Below are 20,703 nucleotides of genomic sequence, written 5' to 3'. Positions count from 1 at the left end.
GCCGGGGGGCGTGGAGCCGTCGGGGGCGGGGCCCCGTGGCTGGGCGCGGCGCCGTCGGGGGCGGGGCTCCACGGCTGGGCACGGCGTCGCCGGGGGCGGGCCTCCGCGGCTGAGCGTGGCGTCGCCGGGGGGCGTGGAGCCGTCGGGGGCGGGGCCCAGCGGCTGGGCGCGGCCCCGTCAGGGGCGGGGCTCCGCGGCTGGGCGCGGCACCGTCGGGGGCGGGGCTCCACGGCTGGGCGTGGCGTCGCCGGGGCGGGGCTCCGGACCCGGACTGGACCGAGGCACCCCCGCGGCAGGGGTCGGCGTCCCAGGCTGGGGGCCAGGACCCCGCCGTGGGCAGACCCCTCCCTCCACTCCGCAGAGCTGTGACCCTGGCCTCGAGGTCTCCCTGCCCCGCACAGGACCCAGCCTGGAGCAGCCAGCCGGGGGCACCGCCAAGCCCCCCCAACACCGAATGAAGACAACAGCCTGGAATGCCTCCGGGTCTTTTTTCCCCAGACTGGGTTAGAAGGACTCAGCGTGGCAGTTAGCCATTGTACACCTAGGACAAGCGCTCCTGGTAGCCCTCGGTGGCCGGCGCGCAGCACCGCCTCGGGGGAGGCGCCAGGGAGACCGAGGCGGCCGGGTGGGGGCCCTGGGCACTGTCCCCCTTGCATGCAGCAGTGGCATGCCATGCCCGGCCCGCCACGTCCGGGGCCATCTGCCTTCCCAGCCCGCGGGCGGTCGGGCCGGGTGGGGTCCTGTCGGCCCAGCGCTGAGGACTCAGTTTAGAATCAGCACCTCTGTCTTTGATGCCAAGGATGAAGCGGGCATGGAAAGAGTGAGGAAGTGCCCTCTGGCCTCCAGACCCTGGAGAGGGGCACGGATGGACCACCATGGTCAGAGCCCCTGTATGCCAGCCACCTGGCTAGGCCCAGGACTGGACAGCACCGGACTGGGGGCTCCAGGGACAGGTCTCCTTGGGCTTGGTGCAGTCTCAGGGCCTGCTGCTGGTGGCATGTGCCACCTAGTGGTGGGCAAGGCAGAGGGCAACTGGAACTCTTCCAACGTGGGAGTCCGGTGGCCAGAGCCTTCTTGCCCTCTGGCTGGAGATTCTGAGCCTGGCCTGGGTCCAAACAGATGCTAATGAGGCCAGAAGCACTTGGTGGGAGCCGACTCGGGAGGTATCAGGCACTTCCTCAGCTTTTCACAGCCCGGGGGTGCCCAGTTCTAGGAAAGAACATGCCGTTATTCTAGGCACCTCAGGTCCTAGCCTGTCCCTGAACTGGTCCTGCCCTCTCTGAACTGTGTCAATGGGCACTCAGGGACGTGAAGTCGTGTATCCCCTTGAAGCCTTGCTTTGCAGAGGAGTGGCTAGGCCGGTGGGGTGGGCCAGTGAGGTGGCCACTGGGCAGGAAGCCTCTCATAGTCAAATCCATGCAGCATTCGCAGTGGCAGGGGCTGGCAGAAGGGACAGACTAACGTGTGTCCTGTGTCTCAGCTGTGCTGGCTGGAGGACCCATCTCCACTTTCTGGAACCTAACAGTGGCCTGTGGGCTGAGACCGTTCCACTGGCATCCAGGAGAGGGCACTGTGACCAGCAGTGTGCTGCCCACGGCCCTCAAGTGGACAGTCACTGTGTGCAGCTGGAGGGACGCACAGGCCGCCGTGAGGCTGGAGCACTCACAACACGCCCTGCGGAGCTCCTTTGAAGAAAGGGCCCTGGCTGCCAGGGAGTCCTCTCCATGCTCTTCCTGGTCCCAGGCTCTCCAGCCCAGTGCCCGCTGACTCCTCAGCAGGGTACTACTCTTGGGCCCTGGACAAAGTCGTGCGTCTCTGCACTCATGGCTGCGAGTGTGCTCCTGTGTCCCTGGATGGAGGCCTTTCCCTGCCCTACGCTGCCCCGGTGCACGGCACAAAGCCCCCACGTGCTATGCAGCGTGGGAGTGGGAGCCGGGCCGCAGTGGGCCAGCACGCAGACACCTACCATGACAGCCTGGTCACATACATTGAGCTGCGGCTGGCCGGGGACCAAGGTCTCTCGATGCTGCTGGACAGCCCGGCTGGTTCTGTCCAGGGCATCCTGGTACTCGGGACTGGCAAAGCTGGAGGGAGAAGGACCTGGTCACAAGGCTGTGCTATGGAGACGGGTCAGACATTGCAGGCCGGGACCAGGCCTGCACACTAACGCCCCACACAGGCCGGGCTTCTGCCCGCCGGCCCAGGCAGCCTGCCCGTCCCCCGACTGGAGACCAGGGAGAGGGCCGAGGGCCACGCTCAAAGAGGCTGACCATGTCAGGAAGCACGGCTGGCGGTGCGGCCTCACCTGAGCGGGAACCTCTCCCCCGGGTCTCGGCCCAGGTGGATGATCAGTGGCAGCTTCGTGTGCTCCTCCTGGGTGTGGGTGGTGACTCCGGAGATGTTCTGCCCCGGGCAGAAGTCCACACCCTGTAGGGAGAGGCCGGGCGGTGAGGGGAGGGCGGGGCCTCGCGCGTGCCCTCCATGCCCTCTGCAGAGGCGAGTCTAGCTGATGTCCGTCCTGACTGCCCTGACATCATGTCCTGGAGAGGAGCCTCTCTTAACACCTTCAGAGTCGTCCCTGCCTCTCTGGGAGATGCTGAGAGTCAAGACAGAGCCGGGTGCGGACGGCTGATGCCTCTAATCCTAGCTGAGATCTAAGGATGTTCAAAGCCAGCCTGGGAAGACACATCAGGGACTCGAATCCCCAGTTAACCAGAAAAAAGCTGAACTGGAGGAGTGGCTCAACTGGTAGAGTACAAGACATGAACGAAAATCTAAACAAGAGTGCAAGGTCCTGAGTTCAAGTCCCACTACTTGCAAAAAACAAAACTAGGCAAGCAGGAGGGCCATGTGCCTGAAAGCCAGGAGAATGGACAAGACACGCGGGGCAGGGTGGGTAGGCAGGACTTCAGAATAACCCCAAGTAATGCTCAAGAGAAAGCGGACCTCCCGCGAAGATCCAGGGCTTCGCTCACAAATGCGGTCTCGGGGCCCTCTGTCCTCAGAGCACAGGGCACCTTCTCCTCCCCTGCTCCTCGGCAGCATCCCAGCCCGGGAGCAGGGACAGGAGGGCTGGACAGGAGGCATGGGAGCCAAGGGTGGACTTTGGCTCAAGCACAGTTCTCTCCAGATTGAACTCCAGTACTCTCTTCCCTTCCGCTCTCCCTCCCTTCCTTTCTCTTCCCCCCACCCTTTCTTTTCTTTTCTTTTCTTTCTTTCATTGGCCAGAGGGCTTGAACTTAGGGCCTAGGTGCTCTGAGCTCGGAGCTTTCCTCCCTCCCCCCAGTCCTGGGGCTTGAGCTCAGGGCCTGAGCACTGTCCTTGGGCTTTCTCAAGGCTAGTGCTCTACCACTTGAGCCACAGCACCACTTCCAGCTTTTTTGTGTGTATGTGGTACTAATGAATTGAGCCCAGGGCTTCATGCGTGCTAGGCAAGCACTCCACCACTAGGCCACACTCCCAGCCCCTCTGCCTGAGCTCCTATGCTCAAAGCAGGCCTGCTTGGCCGGCCGCAGGAGAAGCCGCAAGGCCCTGCCTGCCCCATAGCAGGAGGTGAGCCTGCACAGTACGCAGGTTTCTCCTGCGGCCTTGCCCTTTGTGCAACTATGTTCAAGTTAAGTCTCATGTGCAGGCCTCTGCCAGGCCCTTGGGGTGTAGAGTAGAACCTTCTAGATACTTGCAGGAGCTGACAGCACCTGCTCGGTGCCTCCCAGGTGCAGCTCCCATCCTCTCTGGACCCAAGGAACCAAGAGGACAGACCCTAGGCTCTTGAGCTGCAGGGCAGGGCTGAGGGCGAAGGCAGCATTCAGGACCAGAGGCTAAGATCGAAGGGCAGAGCAGGTGCCTGGCTAAGGCCACGAGGCAGGATGGGCAGCCTGCAAGGACCTTGGGCCCACCTGCCCCAGACATCCACTTGGTCCTGGATGTCAGTGCCTTGTCCTGTGTTGTCTGCTGGCCTTGCCACACACAGCCTGTTTCCCTGCACATCTGATGCCTGAGCCGCCAGAGTCTGTGATTTGTATCCAAGATGGTCTCATGTTCTAAAACCTGGCTTTTTCATTAACACACACTCTCTCCTTCCCTCTCTCTCTCTGCCATTACTGGGGCTTGAACTCAGGGCCTGGGCACTGTCCTTGGACACTTTGCTCAAGGTTAGCACTCTACCACTTGAGCCACAGTACCACTGCTGGCCTTTTCTGTGTATGTGATAAGGAGGAGTGGAACCCAGGACTTCATGCATGCCATGTAAGCCCTCTACCACTAGGCCACATTACTGGCCCTAGAATTCTTTTTTTTTTTTGTCAGTAGTGAGGCTTGAACTCTGGGCCTGGATGCTGTCCCTGAGCTCTTCAGCTCAAGGCTAGCTCCACTGATTTTATCTTGAGGCCAATTATTGGGGTTTCCATGTGTCTAAAGATCTTGACCAGCTGAAGGCTGGGAAGGGGAAAGGCAGCCGGCCCCAGGACCAGCCAGGCTGCAGCAGAGAAGGCAGTGGACGGTGTCAAGGCAGTGGAGAGCGAAGAGGAAGCCTGAAGCTTGTGTCCTGAGATGGAGACATTCACAGGCCAGCCTGGGAGGACAAAACGCACCAGGAGGGGTCTGTGGAGTGATGGGTGGGGCCTAGGAGGGGCCTCTGGGGTGGAGAATGGGCCCAAAAGGGGTCTGTTGGGTGGAGTGTGGGCGGGACCTGGGAGGGGTCTGTGGGGTGGAGGGTGGGTGGGACCTGGGAGGGGTCTGTGGGGTGAGAGTGGGCGGGGCCTGGGAGGGGTCTATGGGGTGAGAGTGGGCGGGGCCTGGGAGGGGTCTATGGGGTGAGAGTGGGCAGGGCCTGGGCGGGGCCTAGGTCCTGCTGAGTGCAGTGCCTCCTGCCTTTCCCCCTGAATGAACATGGTGATCCATGCTGAGGGCAGCCCACAGGGCAGCAGGGCTGTGAGCTTCCCGTTGTCTCACCCCGGGCTGCTCCAGGCCAGCCACCAGAGACCCATACCTGTTTGAATTCCTCCCAGGAGTTGGTCCACGTCCAGAAGTGGGCCTTGTACTGGCCTAGGGTGACGGCCATCAGTGTGTTTCCGCGGTAATAGAATATTGGCCTGTTGAGGAAGGATCAGGACCAAGTCTGGGCAGAGACGCTTGGCAGCGAAGCCAAGAGAGAGCTGGGGGTTCTCACACCTCCAAGTCAGAGTTCCCTGGATGTTACAGGGGTGGCTGTGCTGAGGTCAAACTGTGCAACCAAGTAAGAAGGGGGTGGCAGAAGTTAGTGGCAGAGTGCTTGTGCAGCATGCGTGAGGGCCGAGGCTCCCCCTTAGTCAGGGGCTCTACTCCGGCAGTGCCCCGCGGCTCATCCAGGGCCCCTGGCAAGACCAGGCTATGCCGTGGGGGTTGGGCAGCAGGACGGCTGTGAAGCTGGCAGAAGATAGGGACTCATTTTGGAGAAACCCACCGGTATTAGATCCTCTCCTTAGCAGCAGCACTCTTTGGCCAGGTTTCAAGAGGAAAAATTAATAGCATTAAAAATAAAAACAAAGAACCAGGAGTGTGGTTACCACCTACCATGCAGGAAGCCTTAGGTTTGATTCTTTGGTACCACATACATAGAAAAGGCCAGAAATGGTGCTGTGGCTCAAGTGGCAGAGCACTAGCCTTGAGTAAAAAGTGTCCAAAGACAATGCCCAGGCCCTGAGTTCAAGCCCCAGGAATGGAAAAAATAACTAAAGAAAAAGCTAAATGCCCTCCCCTACCTCCCCAGACCTGGGCCTGCAGTGGCTCCCAGCAGCCACCTTGCCCTCATCACAGCTGCCCAGTGCACACTCGACTTCTCAGGGTGCTAGGGAACGGTCCAGGGCACAGAGTGGGGCACAGAGCTGGGCGCAGGGTGAGTGTGGGGTGAGGGACCGAGCTCAGGGCAGCCACCCAGCCTGAAGCAGAGAGAGGAACGACTGGGACCACAAGACCACCAGAGCAGGTGACAATCAGAAGGCAGGTTGTGATGGAGATGGTAACAGTGACTGCCCACAGGCAGGGATAAGACCTCGTCCACCTGGCTTTTGGGCTACTTCCCCAAAGTCAGGGCCTCTCTGTGCCCTGAGGCTCCCAGGCTGTCCCGTGTACAGGTCCCCGCAGGCTGCCCTGTCCTGTGTACAGGTCCCCGCAGGCTGGCCTGTCCCATGGGCAGGTCCCCCCAGGCTGGCCTGTCCTGTGTACAGGTCCCCGCAGGCTGGCCTGTCCCATGGGCAGGTCCCCCCAGGCTGCCCTGTCCTGTGTACAGGTCCCCGCAGGCTGGCCTGTCCCATGGGCAGGTCCCCCCAGGCTGGCCTGTCCTGTGTACAGGTCCCCGCAGGCTGGCCTGTCCCATGGGCAGGTCCCAGGTCTCTCTGCAAGTTTCCCACTTCCCACACAGACTGGCAAATGGGTGAGAGCCTTCAGCCCGTTAGCAGTGCTGGATCTGGCCATAGGATGCCGTGGGTAGGCACTGAGGCCAAGGCCATGTCTGTCCCACACCCACCTGTCCATCAGCTGGCCCTGCAGGAGGGTAGGGAGGAGGTCCAGGCCGTCAATCACCCTGTCACTGGGCGGCTTCAGGCTGGCGAGGGACAGGCTCGTGGTGAAGAGGTCCATGACACTGCCCAGCTGGTGGCTCACCTGCAGTGACACAGCAGGTGCACTTGGCCAGGGGTCAGGGGCCAGGTCGCAGAGGACAAGCACCTGCTGCTCCATCAAGTCCACTAACTCCACCACAGGGCAGCGACAGGGACTGTGGGTGGCACATGCTCAGAGAGCCACACTTCCAGGAGAGGCAGGCACCTGTGTCGGCAGGGCCCTATGACAGCACGACGGCCCCTGCCCTTGCTCCGGCAGGTATCTGACCACAGTGACCGTGAATGCCGGTGCCTCTGCCTCCTTGGCTCTCTCACTGGCTCCCCAATTCATTTTTTTTGCCAGTTGTGGGGTTTGAACCCAGGGCCTGAGCACTGTCCTTGGACTTTCTCAAGGCTAGAGCTCCACCACTTGAGCCTCAGCACCACTTCTTGCCTCTTCTATGTAGGTGGCACTGAGGAATGGAACCGGGTCTTCCTGCATGCTGGGAAGCTCTCCACCACCAGGCCACACTGCCGGCCTGGCTCCCCAGTTCTTCCTGACTGCATGTACTGATGAGGGCAGGCCAGCGGGCAGCACAGTGGTCATAGGACAGAACAGGCAGTGGACCTGGGGCCCTGACACGGGGAGGAGGGGGCACCTCTCCTGGGAAAGCACATCCAGGGGTCCTGGTCCAGCTGAAGCTGGAGCTGTGGTTCCCGCCATGCCACCAGGACCTTGCCTATGTGAAGTGCCCACAATGAGCACCTGGCAGCGACTGTGGTCTGCAGTCTGCCCCATCAGGGCAGAGGAAACACCGAGGGCCCCATTTGTTTCAGAATAGGCCTTTGCAGGAAGGCCGGTGCCTCCAGCCATCCTGGCTGCCTCTGGGGGCTTTCCACCCTGCCCCCAGGGCTTTTTGTTGTTGGGAAGGGGGATTGCCCAAATACTCTCATTGTGGGAGAAATAAAGGCAAGGAATCATGGCAGGCTGGTGGCAGGGAGGGGTCTGGGCCTCTGGCGCAGGCAGCTGTGTGTGGAAAACACGTGGCTGTGGGCCATGGGAGAGCAGCTCATGCTGTAGACCCAAAGAACAGGCCACTAAGGCTGATGTGGGGCCTTGGGGATTTAACCCCATCAAAGGCTGAGCAGCAGGGGAAAGCTGGGATTGGGGGCTGAAGGGACAGAGGCCAGCCTTTTTTTTTTTTTGCCAGTCCTGGGCTTGAGCTCAGGGCTTGAGCACTGTCCTTGGACTTTCTCAAGGCTAGCACTCTACCACTTGAGCCTCAGCACCACTTCCGGCTTTTTGCTATGTATGTGGGGTACTGAGGAATCGAACCTGGGTCTTCATGCATGCTAGGCAAGCACTCTACTACTAGGCCAAACTCCTGGCCCCAAAGAGGCCAGCCTTTTAAAGGAACTATGCTGTAGTCACAGCACACTGCCTGACTCCCTGCCTAGTTCAGCTTGGTGTGTCCCCGGGGCAGCCAGGAGGGGACAGGCACACCTCTGGAGGACGCTGAATCCCCAGAGCCCATTGGATAAGCACCATGCACTGGGCCTCCTGCCCTCCCCAGCTGCCCCTGGGCCAGTCAGCTTCAGGCACCACTGGGATGAGACGAGGCCTCCCAGGAGAGCACTGAGGAAGAGGCCAATGGAGTAACAGCACAGCTCCTGGGCTCACAGATGGTGACTGCCTGCCCTCAAGAATGGACCCTCACTAAGGACCGGGTGTGAAGTAGACATGTGAAGTGTCTGCTGGGGTCCTCACCCTAAAGACGCCACAGGACACTGTGCAGTGAGCAAGCCCACAGAACTGTCCCGACAAGTCCAACGACCCTGGCCGGCCCGTGCCCAGGCCAGCGATCGCTACATCCCAGCACCGCATGGAGGAGCCTGTCCCCATGGCTGCCCCACGGACTGGGCTCTGGGGAGCCTGTCCCCCAGGGCTGCCCCACAGACTGGGCTTTGGGGAGCCTCCTCCCTGCTGGTGCCCACTCTTGAGGTTCTGCAGGAAATGTGAGCTTACCTGGCCTGCAGCGATGTGCCCTGGCCACCAAGCGATTGCTGGCTCCCTCATGCCACCTTCAAACGTGGTCTGCTTCCCACACAGGAAGGGGCCATTGCTGCCACCTGAGGACGAGAGTCAGCACCTGTCAGCCAAGTGAGCCCACAATGCCCCTGGCAGGCAGGCACCGGGAAGGCACCAGCCTATCCCAGCCAGTGTTGGGTCCCTGGGGCGGTCACAGAAACAAGAGTCAGGCCAAGGAGGCCAGAAAGCTCTTGAGATGGCCCCATCCAGGCTGTCTAAGATTTCCAGAGAATGGGACTATCCTGCCTCCCCCTGCACCCACCAGGAGCTGCCCCCACAGCCCTGGCCAGTGGATGGCTGGGCTCCAGAGGAAGCAGAACCCCAGACCACAGCTTCAGTAGTTGCACTGCAGTGGTGGGGATCGGTCCCGGTGGTCGCCGGGTGCAGCACAGACCTGCTGACTCAAGCTCCAGGGTTGGGATTGTAAGCCAGGGCTCCCAGGCTACTGGAGACAAAGCCTCAGGCTGGGAAATGGCAATGTATGCAGCTCTCAGGCATGAGGAGGAAAGGACACCAGGTCCTCAGGGACCCGTGGCACAGCCACAGTCCCCGCTGCCCTAGCCCACGCTGGAGGGAAGAGCACGGGAGCAGTGTTTCCCAGCAGTGGGAAGTGAACCACTGAACTCTCCTGGCCTGAGAGCGGCAGCCGCTCCGCTGCAGGACTCCAGGGCCCTGGTGCCACGCCCCATGCAGCAGCAGGCCAACTCCGGAACAGACCACCCTACTACCGAAGTACAAGCCTCAGAGCCAGGAGACACTGGCGGTGGACCTGGGCTGCATCTGCCCAGGAGGGGCTGGCAACCAGAAGCTGCTTCCATCCCTAAGGCGGGTGGAGGCCTGGGCTCCCGTGTGGATAGGCTTGTTCTTCAGTTATTTTCTCAGGTAGGATTTTGTGCTTTAGCTTGGGCTCACCCTTGGCGAGTGCCCCTCACCCAGGTCTCCTACACTGCTGGGATCAGAGATACAAGCCATGCTGAGCCTGTCAGATGAAGTCGGGGAGGGGGGCCTGCCCCATCCTCCCAGCCCTTTTCTCCCAGGCCCTTTTCTGGCCTACGTGTGCTGACATGCCCCCTGCTGGCTTCTGTTGTATGGACACTTTCATAATCACAGTTGAGGACTGCAGACATCCAAAGCCAGGGCCTCTGAGGCCCACGACTAGCCGTCAGACAGGGGCGCTCCCAGGGGTGGAGAAGTAGCCGTCTTCCTCTGGCCAGCACTCCCTTCTGGGAGGCAGCAATCAGCTCTCCCTGGGGTGCAGGGCAGCAGCCGGGCCCAGGCCCTTCATGGGGGAGGTAGGCCGGCTCTCTACCCTCCCTGGATCGCACTGTTGGACACAGGAAGCAAGCCCCCCATGGAGCTGGACTTGCAGGAGCCACACAGGCCAGCCTGTGAGTCGCCAACATGGTTCTTCAGGTTCGGCTAACTACTGGTTTGGTCACTTGAAACCAGGAAGCATACCCCCTCCCTGTGCTGCAGGACCCTGCACAGCCCAGAGGAGGTAGAGTCAGCCTGGACCGGTGGGTGAGGGCACGAGGAGGCACATGGGTACCCACGGGGCTGGGGGGTGAGTCTGGATGACTCACCCGGGCAGTTCCCGTGTCCCCATTGCCTCTCCCACTGCCCTGCAGCGGCCACACCTGCGCTTACAGGTGTACAGCCCCCTCTTGCAGGAAGCTGCTGTGCTCAGGGTGTGACCTCTTCCTGAGATGGGGCCTCGACCACCAGCTCCCTCCTCGCCTCTCAGGTCCGTCCCCTCCCCAGCCCTCCATCCAGGCTCCGTTCCTGCTCTGCACAAGGCTGCTCAAGGCCCCCGAGGACAAGCAGCTCCAGCCTCGCAGACAGGAACGTGCCTTGTTTGGGAGCAGAAATGAGGGCAGCGCCGTTATCGGATGTGAAGAAGACGAACGTGTCCTGCTCGATGCCCAGGTGCTTCAGAAGGCTCAGGATCTTCCCGACGCTGTCATCGATCTCCCGAACAGCATCGCCATACCTGTGGGGGACCCAAGGGCATCAGTGTGGCACAAAACACTCAGTAAAGCCGGCGCAGTGGCTCACACCCGTAATCCCAGCTACTCAGGAGGCTGAGATCTGAGGATTACGGTTCAAAGCCAGCCCAGGCACCAAAGTCCATGAGTTTCTTAACTCCAATCAACTACCAGAAAGCTGGAAGTGGTGCTGTGGTGCAGAGGTAGAATGCTAACCTTGAGCTGAAGAGCTCAGGGCCAGCACCCAGGCCCAGAGTTCAAGCCCTACAATCCACGAAAACAAAAACCAAAACAACTTGGTATCCCTGACTTGGGAGTTGGTCAGGGCAAGTCCAAGTTTGAGTCCTTACAGACAGGACCACTGTCAGGCTGTGGTCCCGCCTCCCAGGCCCAGGTTGGCAAGGCTGTGTAGAGACGAGAATGCTCTGGACTTCTTCTTAATGGTTCTGCGTGCTCACCCCCCACGGCAACCCAGGCTGCTGAAGCCCCCACTCGGAACCACTGTTCCCTCACTGGGACTCACCGCCCTCGCTCGCTCGTGCCCAAGAAAGGTCTTGATGCATAGACAGGGGCATGTGTGGCATCAATGGCCCAGTAGAGGAAGAATGGGTGTTGCTTTGCCTGCTGTGCTCGGATGAAGTCCAGGGCTTCCTGCAGGGAGATTCCTGTCCTTTGACCTGGGGTCAGTCTTCACCCCAACATCCGCCTGCCTGGCTCAGCGCCAACCTCCCCCACTTCCCAAGCACCAGCCCAGCTCTGTGCCACCCCACTCACCCCACCCTGCCCCACCCTTACCTGTAAGTAGATCTGAGTGAGATTGGCTTCCCCAGTCTTCAGATTAATTGGGAATTCTTCATAAAATCTGAAAATAAGTCAGACAGAATCCGGACTTCAGTCAGGAAGTAAAGGGACAGGCTGGGCAGGGCATGAGGCTTGTCATGCGCTCTGGACTGCACACTGCAAAGAAGATGTGATGCTGGCTACTGGAGTGGCTGAGGACAGGGACTCGAGGCCAGCTTGGGTAGACAAGTCTGTGAGACTCTTGTCTCCCAGACTTGAGCTGTAGCTCAAGTGGTAAAGTGCTAGCCTTGAGCAAAAAGAAGCTCAAGGACAGTGGCCAGGTCTTGTGCTCAAGCCCCAGGAATGGGAAGGGGGGCAGGGGAAGAATTCTGTCTACACAGGTTCTCCACACCCAGGACCCAGCCCATCTGGGAAACTTCCTTCTACTCAGACTCCCAAACAAGGTGTTTCTTCATCTGCCTCCCCCCTGTGCCGAGTGTTTAGGTGATAGCTGACAGCCGGCTCTGCACAGGCAGATGACAGCTCACCAACGGGTTGTGTGGGGTCCTGGGCCTTCAAGAGGGAGTGCAGGCTCTGTGAGTACATTCTCAGAAAGGCCTTTGACTTGTGATGGCCCCAAAGAAAGTGACCTGGGAAGGTCAGAAATGGCTCAGGCCTGAGTCTCACAGGCTCTGGGAAGAACTTTCCAGGCACCAACCCTCTGGTACACAGAACGCCAGCACTTGCCAACAAGTGGCTCAGGAACCACCTCTCCTACTAGAAGCATGGCTCCGGTGGTGGAATGCCTTCATAGCAAGCTCAACGGATCCCAAACAAGACCATCCATCCCGCTCCAGAGGCAGGACAGTGGCAGGGGCAGGAGTGCCAGGCACGGAGTCACCAGGGCATAGAAAGGGACCATCTCGGTACACAGGGCGAGGGGGGGCAGGAAGGGCTCTTACCTGCCGACCATCTCCCAGTCCCGGTACACAGGGATGTTGGGTTGGGCCTTGTTGTCATATGGCCCAAAGTGGCAGTTGGGGGAGCCAAACCACTCATCGAATCCATGCTTCAGGGGGTGGAACTGGGGCCTGTGACCCAAGTGCCTAGAAGGAGGAGCCAAGCAAAACACCTCAGGTAGCCGGCCAGGCTCTCCAGGCTCCAGCAGCATGCCCATCCTCTTCACTAACGCAAGCGTGCCTCCAGCACTCACTGTGTACTAAGGGAGCACCACGGCACCAAGAGCTCCCTGAGATGGGGCGCTGGGCCTAACCCAGGGTGCCGACGTGGTGGAGAGCCCCTGCCGTGGGTCCTGTAGGGTGCTGGGCAGAGCCTGGAGGATGGCACACAGTGGAAACTGGTCCTCCAGGCCCAGTGGCTTCGCCTGCCCTCCCTGTGCCACGCCTGTCCCCTCTGTCCTCCCTGTGCCACGGCTGTCTGCCCTGCCTTCCCTCTGCCACGGCTGTCTGCCCTGCCCTCTGTGACACTCTGTCCCCTCTGCCCTCCCTGTGCCACAGCTGTCCCCTCTACCCTCCCTGTGCCACAGCTGTCCCCTCTGCCCTCCCTGTGCCACAGCTGTCCCCTCTGCCCTCCCTGTGCCATGGCTGTCCCCTCTGTCCTCCCTGTGCCATGGCTGTCTGCCCTGCCCTCCCTGTGCCATGCTGTCCCCTCTGCCCTCCCTGTGCCACGCCTGTCTGCCCTGCCCTCCCTGTGCCATGGCTGTCCGCTCTGCCCTCGTGCCACGCTGTCCCCTCTGCTCTCCCTGTGCCACGGCTGTCCACTCTGCCTTCCCTCTGCCACGGCTGTCCCCTCTGCCCTCCCTGTGCCATGGCTGTCCGCTCTGCCCTCGTGCCACGCTGTCCCCTCTGCTCTCCCTGTGCCACGGCTGTCCACTCTGCCTTCCCTCTGCCATGGCTGTCTGCCCTGCCCTCCCACTCACCTTAGCTGGCATGGTGGCTTCCTCTTGCCTAAAGAGGAACCTGGTATTCGACAGGCAGCCTGTAGGCTACCTGGATTTTCTGAGAGCTATTTTCCTGGTCCTGGCAGATTCTGAACCCCTGTGACCGTCACAGGCAATGAGAAGCTTATAGAGAGCAGAGAGCAGGGGCAGCCTCCTGAGGTTGGAAGCGAAGCATTCTCTCACTAAGTGCCCCAGAATGCGGTGGGGTTGCAGAGACAGTGACAGCATGGTGTTCACTGTCTGATGCTTGAGGCCCCTTGTTTCCTGGCTGGTGTCCCAGCTTCCTGCTGGGCCTGATTCTGCCAGCAAGACCCAGGGAATGGCCCTGAAAAGTTCCCTGCAGAAATCTAAATGGTCCAGAATTCAGTTCTTGCTCCCCGAACAAGAAATCCCGACTTGGAAGAGACTGGGCATGGAGATGCAGAGCTGACCGCCCCAGAGGCGTGTTCTGGAACTCACCACTTGCCCACAATCTTGCTGGTGTAGCCAGCCTCCCTCAGGAGCTCAGGCAGCAGGCGCTCCGAGCGGGGGATGCCGCCCACTATCTCCTGGGGTGTGTACGCTGGAAGGAGAACAGGACCTGAGCACGCCGGCGGGACCTGCCAGTCCCACGGCGGCCGCCCAGAAGCCATCTCTACACTGGCATGCACAGATCTGCCACTGAGGGCAGGGCTTGGATGTGTCTCAGGATTTTCCCAGGTATTGTCAGCACCACTGCCAGCGGGATGGGTGTAAACAAAGTCCCTGGAAGCTGGGCTCCACTGGCTCACGCCTGTAACCCTAGCTACTCGAGGCTGAAATCTGAGGATCATGGTTCAAGGCCAGCTTGGGCAAAAGTCTGTGAGACTCTATCTCTAGTTTCTCTCCCTCTCCCTCTCCCCCCACCCCCCGCCTCCACACACACACACACACACACGTTGAATGCGGCAGTGTTAGGGTGCTAGTCATAATTGAAAAGGAACTCAGGGACAGTGCCTGAGTTCAAGCCCCTGACCACCACCACCAACAAGGCACCGTTTCCAGAACATTCCCTGATGTTCCCTTATACCACTGGGCCTTCCTGGAGGAGTACAAGCTCCTGAAGGGAGGGGCATGTTTTCTTTCCTTTCCTTTTTTGCCAGTTGTTTTTTGCCAGTCCTGGGCTTGAGCTCAGGGCATGAGCCCTGTCCTTGGGCTTTCTCAAGGGTAGAGCTCTACCACTTGAGCCTCAGCACCACTTCTGGCTTTTATTTATTTTTTTCTATGCATGTGGTACGAAGGAATCGAACCCGGGTCTTCATGCATGCTAGGCAAAGCACTCTACTAGGCCAAACTCCCGGCCCCCTTTCCTTTCTTACCTATTTATTTTTTTGGTGATACCATAGTTTGAACTCAGGGCCTTGTGCTTATTTGGCCTGCTACTTCAGCTGGCATCCTGCTACTTGGCCATGCTTCAATCCCACTTTTTGCTCGTGATTTTGGAGATGAAATCTCACAGACTTACCTGGTTTTGAACTTTATCCTCCAGCTATCACCCTCCTGAGTAGTTAGGATTGGATATGAGCCACTGGTGCCCCTGTGATGTGTTGGGCATGCTGCCAGCCCCTCCCCAGTGGCAGGGATGGGGGGTGCTGAGTGGAGTTCTGGGGTCCCCCAACCTCAGGCTCCTGTTGAGCCTGGGCTCTACCCTGGCGTCTCTACTCACCTAACTGTATTTTGGGGAAAGATCAGGAACCGGTTCAGAATACCAGAAGCCCCCAGCCCCACAGTCAGCACTGCTCCATCAGAGGAGCCCGCCCCATGCCCGCCCGCAGGCCCTGGCGAGGGCAGGACAGGGGTGGGGGACTCACCGTTCCTGGCGTGTGCATTGGTGGTGTAGAAGCCATTGCGGATGGGTAGCCGTCCTGTGAGCAGCGCCGCCCGGGCTGGGTAGAGATGAGAGAAGAGACACTGAGACCACGGCCAACAGGACCCGCAGCCAGCAGGACCCTCGGCCAGCTCCCTTGGGTCCCATGTGCACTGCTCCAGCAAAGTGTCTGCCACACACATTTCATGCTTTCGCTTTGGCCTCATCCGAGGTACAGGCCCACCATCCCGTGAGTGGATGGAGGCATGGACAGTGGGCCCTCAACTCAGCTTGTCCTGGAGGCCTGGCCTGGCTCTCTAGGCCCCTGGACTACCATCAGGCTAATGGCCACACGGCCTGTCCTCATGTGTGGAACGCTCCACTTGCCCACTGCTAACACTTCTTTTTTTTGGCCAGTCCTGGGCTAGAGCTTTACAATTGAGCCACAGCACCATTTCTGGCTTTTTCTATATATGTGATACCGAGGAATCGAACCCGGGTCTTTGTGCATGCTAGGCAAGCACTCAGTCACTAGGCCAAACTCCTGGCCCTTAGGCTAACACTTCTTTTTTTTTTTTTTTTGGCCAGTCCTGGGCTTGAGCTCAGGGCCTGAGCACTGTCCTTGGATTTTCTCAAGGCTGGAGCTCTACCACTTGAGCCTCAGCACCACTTCTGGCTTTTTCCTATGTATGTGGTACCGAGGAATCGAACCCGGGTCCTCATGCATGCTAGGCAAGCACCTTAACCACTAGGCCAAACTCCCGGCCCATAGGCTAACACTTCTACAGTGCCCTTTAAGCAGGGGTGAGTACCCATCGGAAGTGGGCATAAGCTCACTGCCCTCTACTATGCTAGGGGACCCGGAAGTGCCTCCCAGACAACTTCCTCAGTCTTGCCCCGGTAGCTGATGTGGCCACTTCCCGTCCGTCCTGGCCAGCAGTCCAGAAGCAGAAGACTGCACTACCTAGGCTGGGCTGCAGCGTGGGGGCTGTGCAGGACCTGGCTGGCTGGCCCCAGCCTGGGGCAGGGTCTAGCACTGACTTACATGGTGAACACAGAGGGTTGGCAGAATAGAAGTTGGTGAAAAGCATTCCTTCTGCAGCCATCCGGTCCAAATTTGGGGTCTCTCGGGAAGGCTCTCCATACACCCCAAGGTCACCCCACCCCATCTGCAGGGAAGAGTAGAGAGGAAGAGTGCCAATTCTGCAGCTGACACATCTGTGCTGGGGTGTGGTTTATATCCATCCCCTCATGCTCCAGTGAGCCACAAAGCTGACACCCAATCCCAGCAGAGCCTGCAGGTGCTCAGCAGAGCTGCTGCACCAACCAGCTGCTTCTAGAGCTTGCTCACTCTTCTTCTCCCAGGGCGGGGCTGGAGGGTGTCTGCATGTGGACCCTCCTCCCCAGCCCAATCTGGATCTGGAAACTGCACACTCATGCACCTATTTCAGCATAAGGAAGTGACACAAGTTTAACTTCCAAAGCAAGCAGCTAGGTTCCCTCCCCGAAGTTAAACGGGAGCCACCAGAGGACCTGCAAGTCCCTTGAGAATTGAAAATGCATACTGAGATCACCCACGATGCCCAGAGCAGCCCAATTCCCACTGCTGAGAACCCTCGCCTTTCCAGTGGCCACCTGATGATGAATGGACAAAATGGCCCACTGTAGTGGGGTGAAATGTCCCCCCGATTCACATCCACATAGGATTTCGGGATTAGGGCCAACCACAATCCTCTATGGCTGGTGTCATGAAGAAGGAGACAGACACCAGGCGAGGCTGCAGGGCAGGGCAGGAGCCAAGGCAACCAGGGCAGGGTCTCCCCTCTGGGCTTGTCCCACCTGGGCATACGCTGTCAGCCTCCAGGGGAGGGAGAGGGTGGAGACCACAGGCCTCAGCTTTGTGGTGACTCTTATTATGTCTCCTGGGACTGGTGTGCCCACCACAGCGTGGGACCCAGCCATAATAAGGAACCGTGTCACACTTTGCTGGACCCTGAAAACAAGGTGAACGAAGGAAGCCAGCTCCCTCATGTGAACGCTCTCCGCAGGCTGCCAGGGGCTGGCTGGCGGTCAGCGTGACTGTGGACGTGCAGATCTGGATGATGGAATGTTCTGGAGTACACAGGGATGCTAGTGCAGCAGGGTGGGTTCCGGTTACACCATACACCCGACGTCACAGGTGCACTCTATCACAATCACAGCCGTGAGGGTCAGCCACAAAGAGGCTGATGCAGTACAGCGGGGCCCTCCAATCACAATGCAAGTGTGACACCTATGTCCAACTTGCTCACATGGACTGTCCAGAAAAGGCAAAGGCACCAAGTTCCCTTGGAAATCATCGGAAGCAGCTGAAACAGCTTTTCCGTCTGATGACAATGACACCAGGGGCCAGCTTATGGGGAAGTAGGCAGAGACAGGAAGGCAGACAGCCCGGGAGGGAGGCGGTGGCTGAAGCAGCTGCCCGAGTAGGGACGTGAGCCACCTGTCACGTCTGGGGCTGAGCAAGTCTGTCTGCGTTGGGGTGGCACTGTCAGGATGTGTCTTACCCTCCCCACCCATGGCTGCTCCCCGGAGGCTGGCTCCAGGTTCCTTCCAGTTCTGTCTCCTGACACGCTGCTCTGTCCTCAAGACACAGCAGTGGCTGCACCTCTGAGGGTCCATATTCTAAATGGGAGGGGCAGAGAGGCAGGGCATGTGTGCAGGGCCAGATCTAGGTCTGCAGGAAGACTTTACAGGAGATTCTCATTGCTGGCCAGGAAGCAGTGTAGGAGGAGGCAGTGTAGGAGGGGGCAGTGTAGGAGGGGGCAGTGCAGGAGGGGGCAGTGCAGGAGGGGGCAGTGCAGGAGGGGGCAGTGCAGGAGGGGGCAGTGCAGGAGGGGGCAGTGCAGGAGGGGGCAGTGCAGGAGGGGGCAGTGCAGGAGGGGGCAGTGTAGGACCCCGAGTGTGTGCAACCAGCACCAGCTGTGCTCTCTAAAGTGAAAGACACAAGGCAAAGCCAGCCCCGAGGCCCTGCCCCAGGGCTGGAGGGTGTAGTCTGAGGGACCAGACAGCTCCTAGCGTGCTGTGCCATGGATCTACAGTGTGAAATGGTCCCTCAAAACTCCAGATAAACTCAATGGAGCCAGGCCTGTGACCGGGTCAGACAGACTCACATAACCACCAGTTTACAGGTGCAGACATGAGGAAGCTGGGAGAGGCAACAGTCTACAAGGCAGGGAGAATGTGCCACTGAAGGACGCCTGGGCTGTAGAGGAGAGGTGGCCTGGTGAGGCCTTCTGATACTCAGGCACCTCGAGGGCCTTTTGTGGTCTGAGGCTGAACCTTGTTAGCTCTCACTCTACCCCTGCCACATGGATGTACACCTCAGGGCTTCCCTGAGAGCTCGCCTTCTCATCTGCCAGCACACTGCCTTGTGTGCCCACAGACAAGCCCGGCTGGACAAGTCAGCAGGTTGTGCTCGGCTCAGGGGTGTGACCCCAGCCAGGCAGAGCCATGAGACCCATGGGCAAACTAGGTCTGCTGACTGCAAGAATTAGTGAGTCTGAGGTTTCCTGGGGCCACCACCAGACTGCCTGAGGCTGGGGCAGGCTAGACACCCTAGTTAGAAGCCAGGGAATTCCTGTTTTTGCTTAAAGTCTGTGAGTTCCTTTTCTGCTATTTGATTAATCTATGTTTTTGACTGGGACTGACGTTCTCTAGGTGTCAATCCTCAGGGCCTTCAGGACTGCTTGGCACAGCACAGTGCTCCACCTGGCTCTTCTGTCCCCTGGGCAGCCCCAGAATGCTCAGGAAGGTGGCTGGCGCTGGTTGTTCTCCACTCTAAAACAGTGCTGTCCTGTGGATGAGTTTTATTTTCTAGGAGGCAGTTAGAAAATGAGTAGGTGAAAGCCGACACCGTATTTACCTAACCTGAGATATCACAATTGATCCCTTCAAGGAGTCTGCAATTTAAAAGGTTTTAACACACTGCCAGGAGAAGTGTCTGCTTCCCACACTGGGGCATTTGGAAAGGAGAAATGGGATGGAAAGTGGAGAGACCTCTGCACTCTGCTGCTCCCAAACCAGTGGTGTGAATGGGCAGCAAGAGGGGTGTCAACACCCCCACGTGAGATCACCCCTTCATTCCTGAAACAAGGACGGCTCCATCCTGACGCCAGGCCAGTGCAGCCTGACCTAGAGGCAGGAGGAGGGGACTGGACATACTCCCCCTACTGCACTCAGTCCTCAGTGTCCCGTCCACTCCTCCCGGTGTCCACACACCCTCCGTGTCCTGTCCGCTCCTCCCCCTGTCCACACACCCTCCGTGTCCCGTCCGCTCCTCCCCTGTCCACACGCCCTCCGTGTCCCATCCTCTCCTCCCCTGTCCACACGCCCTCGGGTCCCGTCCGCTCCTCCCCTGTCCTCCCCTGTCCACATGCCCTCCGTGTCCTGTCCTCTCCTCCCCTGTCCTCCCCTGTCCACACGCCCTCCGTGTCCCGTCCTCTCCTCCCCTGTCCACACGCCCTCGGGTCCCTTCCTCTCCTCCCCTGTCCACGCGCCCTCCGTGTCCTGTCCTCTCCTCCCCTGTCCTCCCCTGTCCACACGCCCTCCGTGTCCCGTCCGCTCCTCCCCTGTCCTCCCCTGTCCACGCGCCCTCCGTGTCCTGTCCTCTCCTCCCCTGTCCTCCCCTGTCCACACGCCCTCCGTGTCCCGTCCTCTCCTCCCCTGTCCTCCCCTGTCCACACGCCCTCGGGTCCCTTCCTCTCCTCCCCTGTCCTCCCCTGTCCACACGCCCTCCGTGTCCCGTCCGCTCCGCCCGCCCCGCACTCACGTCGTCCATGAGCAGCAGCACGATGTTGGGGGGCCGCGGGGCCCCGGGACTCCCCAGCCCCGTGGTACTCAGCAGCAGCAGCGGCAGCAGCGGCAGCGTCCGGCCTCCCGGCGTGGCCGGCGGCGCCGCCATGGCGTCGGGGCGGCGGGGGGAGCGGGGTCGAGAGGAGCCGAGAGGCCGGGGGCGCGGGCGGAGCGGGGCCGAGAGGCCTGCGGTGCGGGCGGAGCGGAGCTGAGAGGCCGGGGGCGCGGGCGGAGCGGGGCCGAGAGGCCTGCGGTGCGGGGCGGTGCGGGGCGGAGCGGGGCCGAGAGGCCGGGGGCGCGGGGGGAGCGGAGCTGAGAGGCCGGCGGTGCGAGCGGAGCGGGGCCGAGAGGCCGGCGGTGCGGGGCGGAGCGGGGCCGAGAGGCCGGGGGCGCGGGGGGAGCGGAGCTGAGAGGCCGGGGGTGTGGGGGGAGCGGAGCTGAGAGGCCGGCGGGGCGGGGCGGAGCGGAGCTGAGAGGCCGGCGGTGCGGGCGGAGCGGAGCGGGGCTGAGAGGCCGGCGGCGCGGGGCGGGGAGGGGCGGGTTTGCCGCTGATTGACAGGCGGGGCAGGGCGGAGGAGCCGGAACCTCAGCCGGTGACTGACAGGCCGGGAGGGGTCGGGCCCGCAGGAAAAGGCGGGACTGGGCGGGGCTACAGC

At 60.4% G+C, this 20,703-nt stretch overlaps 1 protein-coding gene across 3 annotated transcripts; it reads right to left on the bottom strand.

The window, feature by feature from the left end:
• Nucleotides 1-529: 529 nt before the first annotated feature.
• On the bottom strand, nucleotides 530-20,174 carry Galns (galactosamine (N-acetyl)-6-sulfatase). 3 transcript variants are annotated; one of them, XM_090357125.1, is made up of 15 exons: nucleotides 20,025-20,093; nucleotides 18,905-19,069; nucleotides 16,260-16,383; nucleotides 15,219-15,293; nucleotides 13,849-13,951; nucleotides 12,392-12,535; nucleotides 11,445-11,511; nucleotides 11,173-11,300; nucleotides 10,515-10,654; nucleotides 8,602-8,705; nucleotides 6,503-6,639; nucleotides 4,988-5,090; nucleotides 2,306-2,427; nucleotides 1,967-2,084; nucleotides 530-1,209 (listed from the first exon to the last, which is right to left on the bottom strand). In XM_090357125.1, the coding sequence occupies exons 3-15, from the start codon at nucleotides 16,381-16,383 to the stop codon at nucleotides 1,123-1,125; spliced, it is 1,452 nt and encodes a 483-aa protein (XP_090213251.1). In that variant the 5' UTR covers nucleotides 18,905-19,069; nucleotides 20,025-20,093; the 3' UTR covers nucleotides 530-1,122. The 3 variants fall into 3 exon arrangements, with proteins under 3 accessions (XP_090213251.1, XP_090213250.1, XP_090213252.1); XM_090357124.1 differs by lacking the exon at nucleotides 18,905-19,069 and having other exon boundaries at nucleotides 20,025-20,174; XM_090357126.1 differs by lacking the exons at nucleotides 530-1,209; nucleotides 1,967-2,084; nucleotides 2,306-2,427; nucleotides 18,905-19,069 and adding an exon at nucleotides 4,069-4,570 and having other exon boundaries at nucleotides 20,025-20,174.
• Nucleotides 20,175-20,703: the final 529 nt, after the last annotated feature.

Source organism: Megascapheus bottae, chromosome 24 (genome assembly GCF_031878675.1).
Source record: "Megascapheus bottae isolate mThoBot1 chromosome 24, mThoBot2.hap1, whole genome shotgun sequence".
NCBI lineage: Eukaryota > Metazoa > Chordata > Mammalia > Rodentia > Geomyidae > Megascapheus > Megascapheus bottae.
Note: the sequence above shows the minus strand (reverse complement) of the source record. Positions and strands in the feature narration are given on the sequence as shown.